At 36.0% G+C, this 12,589-nt stretch overlaps 1 protein-coding gene across 2 annotated transcripts in view; it reads left to right on the top strand.

Moving 5' to 3' along the window:
• LOC143963808 (sodium/potassium/calcium exchanger 1-like) overlaps positions 1–12,589 on the top strand; it is a 143,761-nt gene that overhangs the window by 57,766 nt on the left and 73,406 nt on the right. For both annotated transcript variants that reach the window (XM_077473540.1, XM_077473539.1), the window contains exon 4: positions 5,547–5,655. In XM_077473540.1, coding sequence (XP_077329666.1) covers positions 5,547–5,655 — 109 coding nt within the window. The remainder of the gene's footprint in view (positions 1–5,546; positions 5,656–12,589) is intronic.

The raw sequence follows: 12,589 nt of genomic DNA, 5'->3' as shown, positions 1-12,589 counted from the left end.
AAGACATTGTGTGCTTGTGAATTCTATCGTTTAATTTGACCTGGACATTTAAGTCTGATTGAAAATTTGTGTCATGGAAACATTTTAGGGTGTCTTCCTTGTGTTATGTATAGATTTAATGAATTATAAGTTATTCAATGTAACAACTGTATAAACAAGGAGAAAAAAAAATTAAGAAGTGACACTTTTATTTTTTGCATTATTTTATTTAAGAGATTTAAAGTATTGCAATGCAAAGAAAACATGAAAAGCACTCACTACAAACAGTAATATTTAATGGATATTTTGAATAATAAAATAATTAAAAAAAATAATAATAATAGAAAATAATTAAAATGATATATGTTCCTCTACCCTGACATAATATGGACAACAAAATGAGAAAATCCAGTGTTATAATATATATTACATGACATGAGATTACACAATGGATGATGGAAGTAATAGACCATATAAACAAGGAGAAAAAATTAAGTAGTGACACTTCTAATTTATTTTTATTTTTGCATTCTTTTATTTAAGAGATTTAAAGTATTACAATGCAAAGAAAACATGAAAAACACTCGCTACAAACAACAGTAATATTTAGTAAATTAATATTTGAAAAATACAATAATTAATAATAATAGAAAACAACAGTAATATTTCATAAATGAATACTTGAATAATAAAATAAAAACATAAATTCACAAATTAATAATAATAGAAAATAATAAAAAAAATAAAAATTCCTCTCCCTGTAATAATATGGAAAAAAAGATGAGAAAATGCAGCCTTAAAATATATATTACATGACATGAGATTACACAATGAATAAACGAGGAGAAGAAAAAATTAAGTAGTGAAACTTTTTAAGACATTTTGTGCTTGTGAATTCTATCGTTTAATTTGACCTGGACATTTAAGACTGATTGAAAATTTGTGTCATGGAAACATTTTAGGGTGTCTTCCTTATGTTATGTATAGATTTAATGAATTATAAGTTATTCAATGTAACAACTGTATAAACAAGGAGAAAAAAAATTAAGTAGTGACACTTTTATTTTTTGCATTCTTTTATTTAAGAGATTTAAAGTATTGCAATGCAAAGAAAACATGGAAAGCACTCACTACAAACAGTAATATTTAATGGATATTTTGAATAATAAAATAATTAAAAAAAATAATAATAATAGAAAATAATTAAAATGATATATTTCCTTCTACCCTGACATAATATGGACAACAAAATGAGAAAATCCAGTGTTATAATATATATTACATGACATGAGATTACACAATGGATGATGGAGGTAATAGACCATATAAAACAAGGAGAAAAAATTAAGTAGTGACACTTTTATTTTTTATTTTTTTGCATTCTTTTATTTAAGAGATTTAAAGTATTGCACTGCAAAGAAAACAAGAAAAGCACTCACTACAAACAGTAATATTTAATGGGTATTTTGAATAATAAAATAATTTAAAAAAATTATAATAATAATAGAAAATAATTAAAATTATATATTTTCCTCTACCTTGACATACTATGGACAACAACATGAGAAAATCCAGTGTTATAATATATATTACATGACATGAGATTACACAATGGATGATGGAGGTAATAGACCATATAAACAAGGAGAAAAAATTAAGTAGTGACACTTTTAATTTATTTTTATTTTTGCATTCTTTTATTTAAGAGATTTAAAGTATTACAATGCAAAGAAAACATATGAAAAACACTCGCTACAAACAGTAATATTCAGTAAATTAATATTTGAAAAATACAATAATTAATAATAATAGAAAACAACAGTAATATTTCATAAATGAATACTTGAATAATAAAATAAAAACATAAATTCACAAATTAATAATAATAGAAAATAATAAAAAAAAAAAAAAATTCCTCTCCCTGTAATAATATGGAAAAAAAGATCAGAAAATGCAGCCTTAAAATATATATTACATGACATGAGATTATACAATGAATAAACGAGGAGAAGAAAAAATTAAGTAGTGAAACTTTTTAAGACATTTTGTGCTTGTGAATTCTATCGTTTAATTTGACCTGGACATTTAAGACTGATTGAAAATTTGTGTCATGGAAACATTTTAGGGTGTCTTCCTTATGTTATGTATAGATTTAATGAATTATAAGTTATTCAATGTAACAACTGTATAAACAAGGAGAAAAAAAATTAAGTAGTGACACTTTTATTTTTTGCATTCTTTTATTTAAGAGATTTAAAGTATTGCAATGCAAAGAAAACATGGAAAGCACTCACTACAAACAGTAATATTTAATGGATATTTTGAATAATAAAATAATTAAAAAAAATAATAATAATAGAAAATAATTAAAATGATATATTTCCTTCTACCCTGACATAATATGGACAACAAAATGAGAAAATCCAGTGTTATAATATATATTACATGACATGAGATTACACAATGGATGATGGAGGTAATAGACCATATAAAACAAGGAGAAAAAATTAAGTAGTGACACTTTTATTTTTTATTTGTTTGCATTCTTTTATTTAAGAGATTTAAAGTATTGCACTGCAAAGAAAACAAGAAAAGCACTCACTACAAACAGTAATATTTAATGGATATTTTGAATAATAAAATAATTTTAAAAAATTATAATAATAATAGAAAATAATTAAGATGATATATTTTCCTCTACCTTGACATACTATGGACAACAAGATGAGAAAATCCAGTGTTATAATATATATTACATGACATGAGATTACACAATGGATGATGGAGGTAATAGACCATATAAACAAGGGGAAAAAATTAAGTAGTGACACTTTTAATTTATTTTTATTTTTGCATTCTTTTATTTAAGAGATTTAAAGTATTACAATGCAAAGAAAACATATGAAAAACACTCGCTACAAACAGTAATATTTAGTAAATTAATATTTGAAAAATACAATAATTAATAATAATAGAAAACAACAGTAATATTTCATAAATGAATACTTGAATAATAAAATAAAAACATAAATTCACAAATTAATAATAATAGAAAATAATAAAAAAAAAAAAAAATTCCTCTCCCTGTAATAATATGGAAAAAAAGATCAGAAAATGCAGCCTTAAAATATATATTACATGACATGAGATTATACAATGAATAAACGAGGAGAAGAAAAAATTAAGTAGTGAAACTTTTTAAGACATTTTGTGCTTGTGAATTCTATCGTTTAATTTGACCTGGACATTTAAGACTGATTGAAAATTTGTGTCATGGAAACATTTTAGGGTGTCTTCCTTATGTTATGTATAGATTTAATGAATTATAAGTTATTCAATGTAACAACTGTATAAACAAGGAGAAAAAAAATTAAGTAGTGACACTTTTATTTTTTGCATTCTTTTATTTAAGAGATTTAAAGTATTGCAATGCAAAGAAAACATGGAAAGCACTCACTACAAACAGTAATATTTAATGGATATTTTGAATAATAAAATAATTAAAAAAAATAATAATAATAGAAAATAATTAAAATGATATATTTCCTTCTACCCTGACATAATATGGACAACAAAATGAGAAAATCCAGTGTTATAATATATATTACATGACATGAGATTACACAATGGATGATGGAGGTAATAGACCATATAAAACAAGGAGAAAAAATTAAGTAGTGACACTTTTATTTTTTATTTGTTTGCATTCTTTTATTTAAGAGATTTAAAGTATTGCACTGCAAAGAAAACAAGAAAAGCACTCACTACAAACAGTAATATTTAATGGATATTTTGAATAATAAAATAATTTTAAAAAATTATAATAATAATAGAAAATAATTAAGATGATATATTTTCCTCTACCTTGACATACTATGGACAACAAGATGAGAAAATCCAGTGTTATAATATATATTACATGACATGAGATTACACAATGGATGATGGAGGTAATAGACCATATAAACAAGGGGAAAAAATTAAGTAGTGACACTTTTAATTTATTTTTATTTTTGCATTCTTTTATTTAAGAGATTTAAAGTATTACAATGCAAAGAAAACATATGAAAAACACTCGCTACAAACAGTAATATTTAGTAAATTAATATTTGAAAAATACAATAATTAATAATAATAGAAAACAACAGTAATATTTCATAAATGAATACTTGAATAATAAAATAAAAACATAAATTCACAAATTAATAATAATAGAAAATAATAAAAAAAATAAAAATTCCTCTCCCTGTAATAATATGGAAAAAAAGATGAGAAAATGCAGCCTTAAAATATATATTACATGACATGAGATTACACAATGAATAAACGAGGAGAAGAAAAAATTAAGTAGTGAAACTTTTTAAGACATTTTGTGCTTGTGAATTCTATCGTTTAATTTGACCTGGACATTTAAGACTGATTGAAAATTTGTGTCATGGAAACATTTTAGGGTGTCTTCCTTATGTTATGTATAGATTTAATGAATTATAAGTTATTCAATGTAACAACTGTATAAACAAGGAGAAAAAAAATTAAGTAGTGACACTTTTATTTTTTGCATTCTTTTATTTAAGAGATTTAAAGTATTGCAATGCAAAGAAAACATGGAAAGCACTCACTACAAACAGTAATATTTAATGGATATTTTGAATAATAAAATAATTAAAAAAAATAATAATAATAGAAAATAATTAAAATGATATATTTTCCTCTACCCTGACATAATATGGACAACAAAATGAGAAAATCCAGTGTTATAATATATATTACATGACATGAGATTACACAATGGACGATGGAGGTAATAGACCATATAAACAAGGAGAAAAAATGAAGTAGTGACACTTTTATTTTTTATTTTTTTTGCATTCTTTTATTTAAGAGATTTAAAGTATTACAATGCAAAGAAAACATGAAAAGCACTCACTACAAACAGTAATATTTAATGGATATTTTGAATAATAAAATAATTAAATAAATAATAATAATAGAAAATAATTAAAATGATATATTTTCCTCTACCCTGACATACTATGGACAACAACATGAGAAAATCCAGTGTTATAATATATATTACATGACATGAGATTACACAATGGATGATGGAGAAAAAATGAAGTAGTGACACTTTTTTTTTTTTTTTTTGCATTCTTTTATTTAAGAGATTTAAAGTATTACAATGCAAAGAAAACATATGAAAAACACTCGCTACAAACAACAGTAATATTTAGTAAATTAATATTTGAAAAATACAATAATTAATAATAATAGAAAATAATTAAAATGATATATTTCCTTCTACCCTGACATAATATGGACAACAAAATGAGAAAATCCAGTGTTATAATATATATTACATGACAAGAGATTATACAATGAGTGACGAGGTAATAGACCCGACATTTTGTGCTTGGGAATTCTATAGTTTAATTTGACCAGAACATTTAAGTCTGATAAAAAATTAGTGTCATGGAAATATTTGGGGGGGGGGGGGTCTTCCTTATGTTATGCATATATTTAATGATCTATAAGTTATTCAATGTAACATTTGTTTCACCTCTGTCCAGCTAAAGCCATTCCTAACCAGAGGTGGAAGCTCGGCCTCTCTGCATAACAGCACCATGCGCAGCACCATCTTCCAGCTCATGATCCATACCTTGGACCCCCTAGGAGAAGGTAAGGCAACTTCCAGTCCGCAACTGAGACTGATGGAGCTTCCAGACCCTCTGTACATTTTCCATATGACCAAATCGGTTGACAAAACCTGTCGCAGTCTTTCGTTTTCCCTGCAATTTGTGTCATGATGCGGAGGCGACCGGTACAAGTAGAATTTGCCGTTCTCTCACCGTTATCCCTGACATCAAAGATTAAGACGTTGAAGACAGCAGCCCCTGGTTCTCAGGCTGTTTGAGCTAAAAAAATGAATCTGTTTATTCTATCGTAATGTAAATGAATGCACACGGAAACGAAAAAATATGCATGCAAGTTACTCGCTAGTGGGAGAACCTCTAGGGCAGGGATCTGCAATTAGCGGACCTCCACCTGTTGCAAAACTACAAGTCCCATCATGCCTCTGCCTCTGGGTGTCATGTTTGTGGCTGTCAGAGTCTTGCTATGCCTCATGGGACTTGTAGTTCTGCAACAGCTGGAGGTCCGCTAATTGCATATCCCTGCTCTAGGGGAATCGAAGATGGGGAAAGGATCTGGGGGTCCTAATAGATCACAAACTCAGCAAGCAATGATAGCAGATCATTATCATGCATTAAAAAGGGGTATTTACTCAAGAGATAAAACGAAAATTCTACCACTTTATAAAACTTTAACCACTTCGCGCCCAGGCCAATTCTGACATTTCTCTCCTACATGTAAAATTCATATTTTTTTTGCTAGAAAATTACATAGAACCCCCAAACATTATATATTTTTTTTAGCAAAGACCCTAGAGAATACAATGGCGGTTGTTGCAACTTTTTATCTCGCATAGTATTTGCACAACAATTTTTCGAACACGTTTTTTTCAGAAAAAAAAACTGTTATATGCTTTAACCGGTTCCCGACCAGTGCGCGCCGATGTACGTCGGCAGAATGGCACGGGCAGGCAAATGGGCGTACCTGTACGTCCCTTTAAATTTGCCGCCCTGCTATCGCAAGCACGCCGCCGGCGGTGCGTTTGCGTGCCAGTCAGGACCCCCGTGAGTCCGGTTGCAGGCCCCGCGGACTCGATCGCCGCGGGCATACCCGCAATCGTCTCACGGGGCGGCTGAATGGAGAAATGCCGTTGTAAACAGCATTTCCCCATTCTGCCTAGCAACTAGTGACGCTGATCTCTGCTCCATGTGATTGGAGCAGAGATCAGTGTTCACTAAATGAAAGCCCAGCCCCCCACAGTTAGTAACACGGCCCTAGGAACACTTAGCCCCTACACTGCCACCCACTGGTTAACCCCTTCACTGCCAGTGTCATTTACACAGGGATCACTGCATTTATATAGCAGTGATTGCTGTATAAATGACAATGGTCCCAAAAATGTGTCAAAAATGTCCGATGTGTCCGCCATAATGTCGCAGTCAGAATAAAAATCGCTGATCGCCGCCATTACTAGTAAAAAAAAATTATTAATAAAAATGCCATAAAACTATCCCCTATTTTGTAAACGCTATAACTTTTGCGCAAACCAATCAATAATCGCTTATTGCGATTTTTTTAACCAAAAATATGTAGAAGAATACGTATCGGCCTAAACTGAGGGAAAAAAATGTTTTTTTATATATTTTTGGGGGATATTTATTATAACAAAAAGTAAAAAATAATGCGTTTTTTTCAAAATTGTCGCTCTATTTTTGTTTATAGCGCAAAAAATAAAAACCGCAGGGGTGATGAAATACCACCAAAAAAAGGTCTATTTGTGGCAAAAAAAGGACGTAAATTTTGTTTGGGAGCCATGTCACAGGACCGCGCAATTGTCAGTTAAAGCGACGCAGTGGCAAATCGCAAAAAGTGGTCTGGTCTTTGACCAGCAAAATGGTCCGGGGCTTTAGTGGTTAAAAAAAAAAAAACTGTAAAGTTAGCCCACTTTTTTTGCATAATGTGAAAGATGAAGATACGCTGAGTAAATAAATACCCAACATGTCACGCTTTAAAATTACATGCGCTCGTGGAATGGCGCCAAACTTTGGTATATAAAAATCCCCATTGGCGTAGTTTTCAAATTTTTTACTGGTTACGTGTTTTGTGTTACAGAGGAGGTCTAGGGCTAGAATTATTGCTCTCGCTCTAACGTTTGTGGCAATACCTCACATGTGTGGTTTGCACACCGTTTTCATATGTGGGTCCACAGGAAGGATGTGCTGGAACTCGAGAGAGCCCAGAGAAGGGCAATAAAGCTAATAAGTTGGAAGTTCAGTTATGAATGAATGAATGAATGAAATACTTGTATAGCGCACAATGCGAACTGAATCGCCTCTAGGCTATGAGGAAAGACTAAAAACCCCAAACGTATTCTCCCTGGAGAAGAGAGGCCTTATAGGGGATATGATCACAATATACAAATCTTTGAATGGTGACTCTAACATTGGAAGGAAACTACTTAACCTTGGGTCTCTAAAGAAGACAAGCATCCACACAATGAAGTTGGACGAGAGATGGTTCAATCCTAAGACACACAAACACACAAAGGTTGAACTGGATGGACTGGTGTCTTTATTCAACCTTACCAACTATGTCCCGGGGTGAAATTCTTTAAAGTGGATGTAAACCCAATGTCATCCTTTCTAAACTACTGCAATAGGGGTTATCTATAAGGATATCTATACCTCCTGCGTATATCTTTACCTGTCAAATGTCTCCCCTCTGTCTGTTATGAGACCTGAAAAACTGCAGATTCTGTGGATGGGTCTGTTGTCTGGAGCTCGGTGGGTGGAGTCGTGATGTCAGTAGACTCCCCGCTCCCACCTCTACACTCCCCTTGTCAATATGCATTTTCTCCTGTGTATTTCTTACACTGAACTTCTGCTATGATCTCTAACATCCAGTGAAAAGACAGGAAAGTAACCACATGACTTCAGCATGCCCAATTATGCTGAGGTGTGGAACATCCAATCCTGGAGCAGCAGAAGAAAGGAGTGGGGGAGGGAATTAAACAATAATGCATGTCTCTTAGGCTAGTGCACAAGATATGTAAATCACCTGTCACTAACAGCAACGGGGGGGGGGGGGGGGGGGGATTTGACAAAGTTTTTCTCTGTTTGCCAAGATTTATCTCACTGAACAATAAAAGAGGATTGCTCAGAGCTGGATTAAAGAGGAGGTCCACCCTAAAGTGGAGCTTCCGCTCAATGGAACCCTCCCCCCCTCCGGCGCCACAATTGGCACCTTTTAGGGGGGAGGGGTGTAGGTACCTGTACAGTACAGGTATCTGCACCCACTTCTGGCATAGATTCCGCAGAATCTACGCCCCTTTCCGAAGGTCCCCCGCTGCCTGCTGGGAAACACACGGATCCCAGAGACAGCGGGGACCATCCTTATTGCGCAGCGCGACTCGCGCATGCGCAGTAGGGTACCGGGAAATGAAGCCGCAAGGCTCCACTTCCTGATTCCCATATCCAAGATGGCGGCGGCAGCACCCGAGAGACGATCGAGAGATCGGCTTCGGGTGTCGACATCGCGGGCGCGCTGGGCGGGTAAGTGTCATTATTTTAATAGTCAGCAGCTGCAGTATTTGTAGCTGCTGGCTTTTAAAAAAAAAAACGGCGGAACTCCCGGCGGACTCCCGCTTTAACTCTTTGTGGCAAGACTGGGCTCAAATGATAGGAAATCTTATACTCTACATTATGACATCTTAAAAAAATAATAATAATTTCGGGTTTACACCCATTTTAACATAGAGTAGATCCACTGACAGCTCAAAGAACTGAGCCTGAAAGTATCGGTGCATTTGCACGAGTACCGATACTTGTGCAAATACTCAGTATCGGCACCGATACCGATACTAGTATCGGCGCAAACCCTAGAATCTATACATGATGTGAACCTCAAAGCAGAGAGTTTTTTCATGTGTATAGTGAGATTCAATAAAGAACTGTTTTTATGATACTTAGTTTGGACATATATAGTCCATACAAAGTCCATGACTACCAAATAGAATTTTGTTCAATGTATGATTATAAGGACGTGGACATGAAGCACATCTAGTCTGGGTTCCAACAATATATCAAACCGAAGTAATGGAAGATGAGGAAAGCCACCTACCCCAGACTTTATCAAATTGATGAAACCCACCTCTACTGGAATATGTGGCCTTGTAACAGGGGCTGACTGACAACTCATGGGGCCCCCGGGCAATAGGAGATTATGGGGCCCCCAGGCAATCAGAGATTATGGGGCCACACAGTATACACATACACAGTATACACAGTATACAATCACACAGTATACACACACACAGTATACAATCACACAGTATACACAGACATGTTTCTATTGGCTGAGAAAGTACTGGAGAGGTGGGGCAGCTATAATCTCTGGATTTTTAGACCAAAAAGATGTCGGTAAGGGACATTTCAAAGACAGATGCGAAAAAAACACAATTTTTTTTACATACTGTCCCTGGTTTTACTGAGGCCGGCAACCCTGATGGGGCCCCCTAGTGGCATGGGGCCCTCGGGCAGTGCCCGAGTAGCCCAATGGTCAGTCCGCCCCTGCCTTGAAAAGGGGGATAGTTAATAACGTTGGTGCTGACAATTCTTTTCCATGATAAAGTAAATAAAAATCAGAATATGGATGTCCTTAGAGGAAACTTGTAAATGTTTGCTGTTACAAGCTCATTTCTCTGATGTCCAAGGATGATGATTTCATTGACTTCATTCTTTGTGCTTATGAAAAACAATAGCGAACCTGCGATAGCAGACGTCTTACTTACAGTCGGTATGTTATGATGATACACAATTGCATTCATCTCTAAAAACCACAGTGCGAATCGCTTCGCTACGCTGTGATTGTATCTTGTATATCTGCCTCACTTCTGTCCTGCAATGGCCTACTTGCTGTAAATGGATTATCTCTTTGGCATTCAAGTATAGTTTAAAAGAGATTGAAGATAAGTAGATAAATTGCTATTATGTTAGTGTGCCGGGTTATGGAGTGAGAACTAAACAGATGGTCCCCACTTACCAGTGATATAAAGAGCTAAAATCCACAGAGCATCAGAAACGATATTAAATATTTGCATGAAAAAAATAAATGCAACCAAATCAGGTCATACATTTAGCATTCCTCCTACAGAAATAAAGGAGAATATAAGGAGGTATCAGTGGCTGTACAGCCCAATTAGTATAATTGTCTTGTCTAGTGACTAGAAGAAGTGTCTGGCATACACAACCAGATGTGGATTGTACTGTGGACACTTTTGATCATAATATGAAGGATAGATGATTAGGCACACTATGCCTCAGGGCTGGACCAAAGAGGGGCAGGGCAGGAGGTAGGGTTGCCACCCATCCGTGTTTCACCTGGACAGTCCGGGTTTTGAGTCGGGTGCCCGGGTTTCAGGCCGCCTGGAACCCAGACACCCGACTTACCCGGGACCAGGCGGCAACCTTTAATAAATGGCCGTACGGATGTAAATTCAGTGCGGCCAATCATTTCGGAACTGCCGGGCAGAGCACAGGACACACAATGCATGATCCCCCTTTGGGCTGGAGCTGGTCCTGAGGGGGTCATGGAGTGTGTGCCCTGTTACAGGCAGCCCTGCTGTTCCGCAATGACCGGCCGCTCTGATTTAGCTGTCACTTCCGCCCAGCGCTGCCGCTGAGGAGCATGTGCGGCGCCGGGGGAAGGTGAGATCGGTCTACCTTCCCCCAGCGCTGTCCATGCTCCTCAGCAGCAGCGCTGGGCCGAAGTGACATAATTACGTCACTTCTGCCAATTGCTGCTGCAGAGAGATAAAGGAGGGGGAGGTCTGCTGGGGTTGACACCTGTCCGGGTTTACCAGGACAGAAAGGTGGCAACCCTAGCAGGAGCAGTGGGTGCCCCAGGCATGGTGGTGTCATGTGGGGGGGGGGGCACGCGTAGAGTTCCTGCTGCTACGAGCAGACAGAGTAGTAGTGACAGCAGCATCGCTACTCCTGTCAGCTTAGCGCTGGAGATGACAAGCCAAGTTTGGAGAGAGAGCCAGGCAGAGGTGCGACCCGTACTCTTCCCCTCTTCCAGCTCCTCCCCCATGTCACTGTTGCGCTGCATGTGGGGCGGGTGATTTGGGGAGGGGGGTTGTGCTAGGAAAGAGATTGGGGCGGAGGATTTGTGCTAGGCAGGGAGATTTTTGCTTGGAGGGGGGATTTGGAGGTGCGAGGAGGATTTTTGCTCAGAGTAGAAATCTGAGGGGTAGATGATTTGTGATAGCGGGGGCAGGGATTTTGGGGGGGAGGGATTTGTGCTGGGGGAGAGGTGATTTTGGGAGGAGAGAAGATTTCAGCTGGGAGGGGGGATTGAGGGAGGCAAAGATTTGTGCTGGGAGGGGGGGGAGATTTAAGTAGGGGGGATTTGTATTGCAAGGAGGAGGAATTGTTGCTTGGGGTTAATTTTGGCTTGCAAAGGGAATTTATTTTTAGAGGTGTGAGCATGCATATTAGTGCTTCATTTTTGCTGACACATAATTCCCACACATCTTGGGGGGGGGGGGGGTGAAGCCTTCTAAAATGTGCAAAACACAAGAAACAATGCATTAAATTCAATTACAGTAAAGATAAAAATTTATCAAAAAAAGATAAAAATTGTATTGCAATTACGATGGAGTATAACAATATGGTTGCCATTCATCCCCATTTCCTGGCGACAGTCCCTGTTTTAAGTGGTCTGTACCCAGGAAACAATCATCTCCGGCTACATCCCCAGAGACATGGGCATACCAAGGTGGATGGACCAGAGTCACTTATCCTTCAATCCTTGGACAGCCCTTCTCTGACTGCAACTCCCAGAATGCCCCAGACCTGTCAGGGAGGGGGTGTGCCCTGATGAAAACTGCAGCGGGGATAGGCCAAACTCAAACGCTTAGATCTTTACATTTCTGCAGCTTGCTGGAATGTTTGATGTAATTTTTTTTGCTGACAGAGCATGT

Source organism: Lithobates pipiens, unplaced genomic scaffold (genome assembly GCF_037356315.1).
Source record: "Lithobates pipiens isolate NorthernLeopardFrog02 unplaced genomic scaffold, aLitPip1_a1.2 Scaffold_8, whole genome shotgun sequence".
In the NCBI taxonomy this organism is placed as follows: domain Eukaryota; kingdom Metazoa; phylum Chordata; class Amphibia; order Anura; family Ranidae; genus Lithobates; species Lithobates pipiens.
This window is presented reverse-complemented; position numbering and strand designations above follow the sequence as displayed.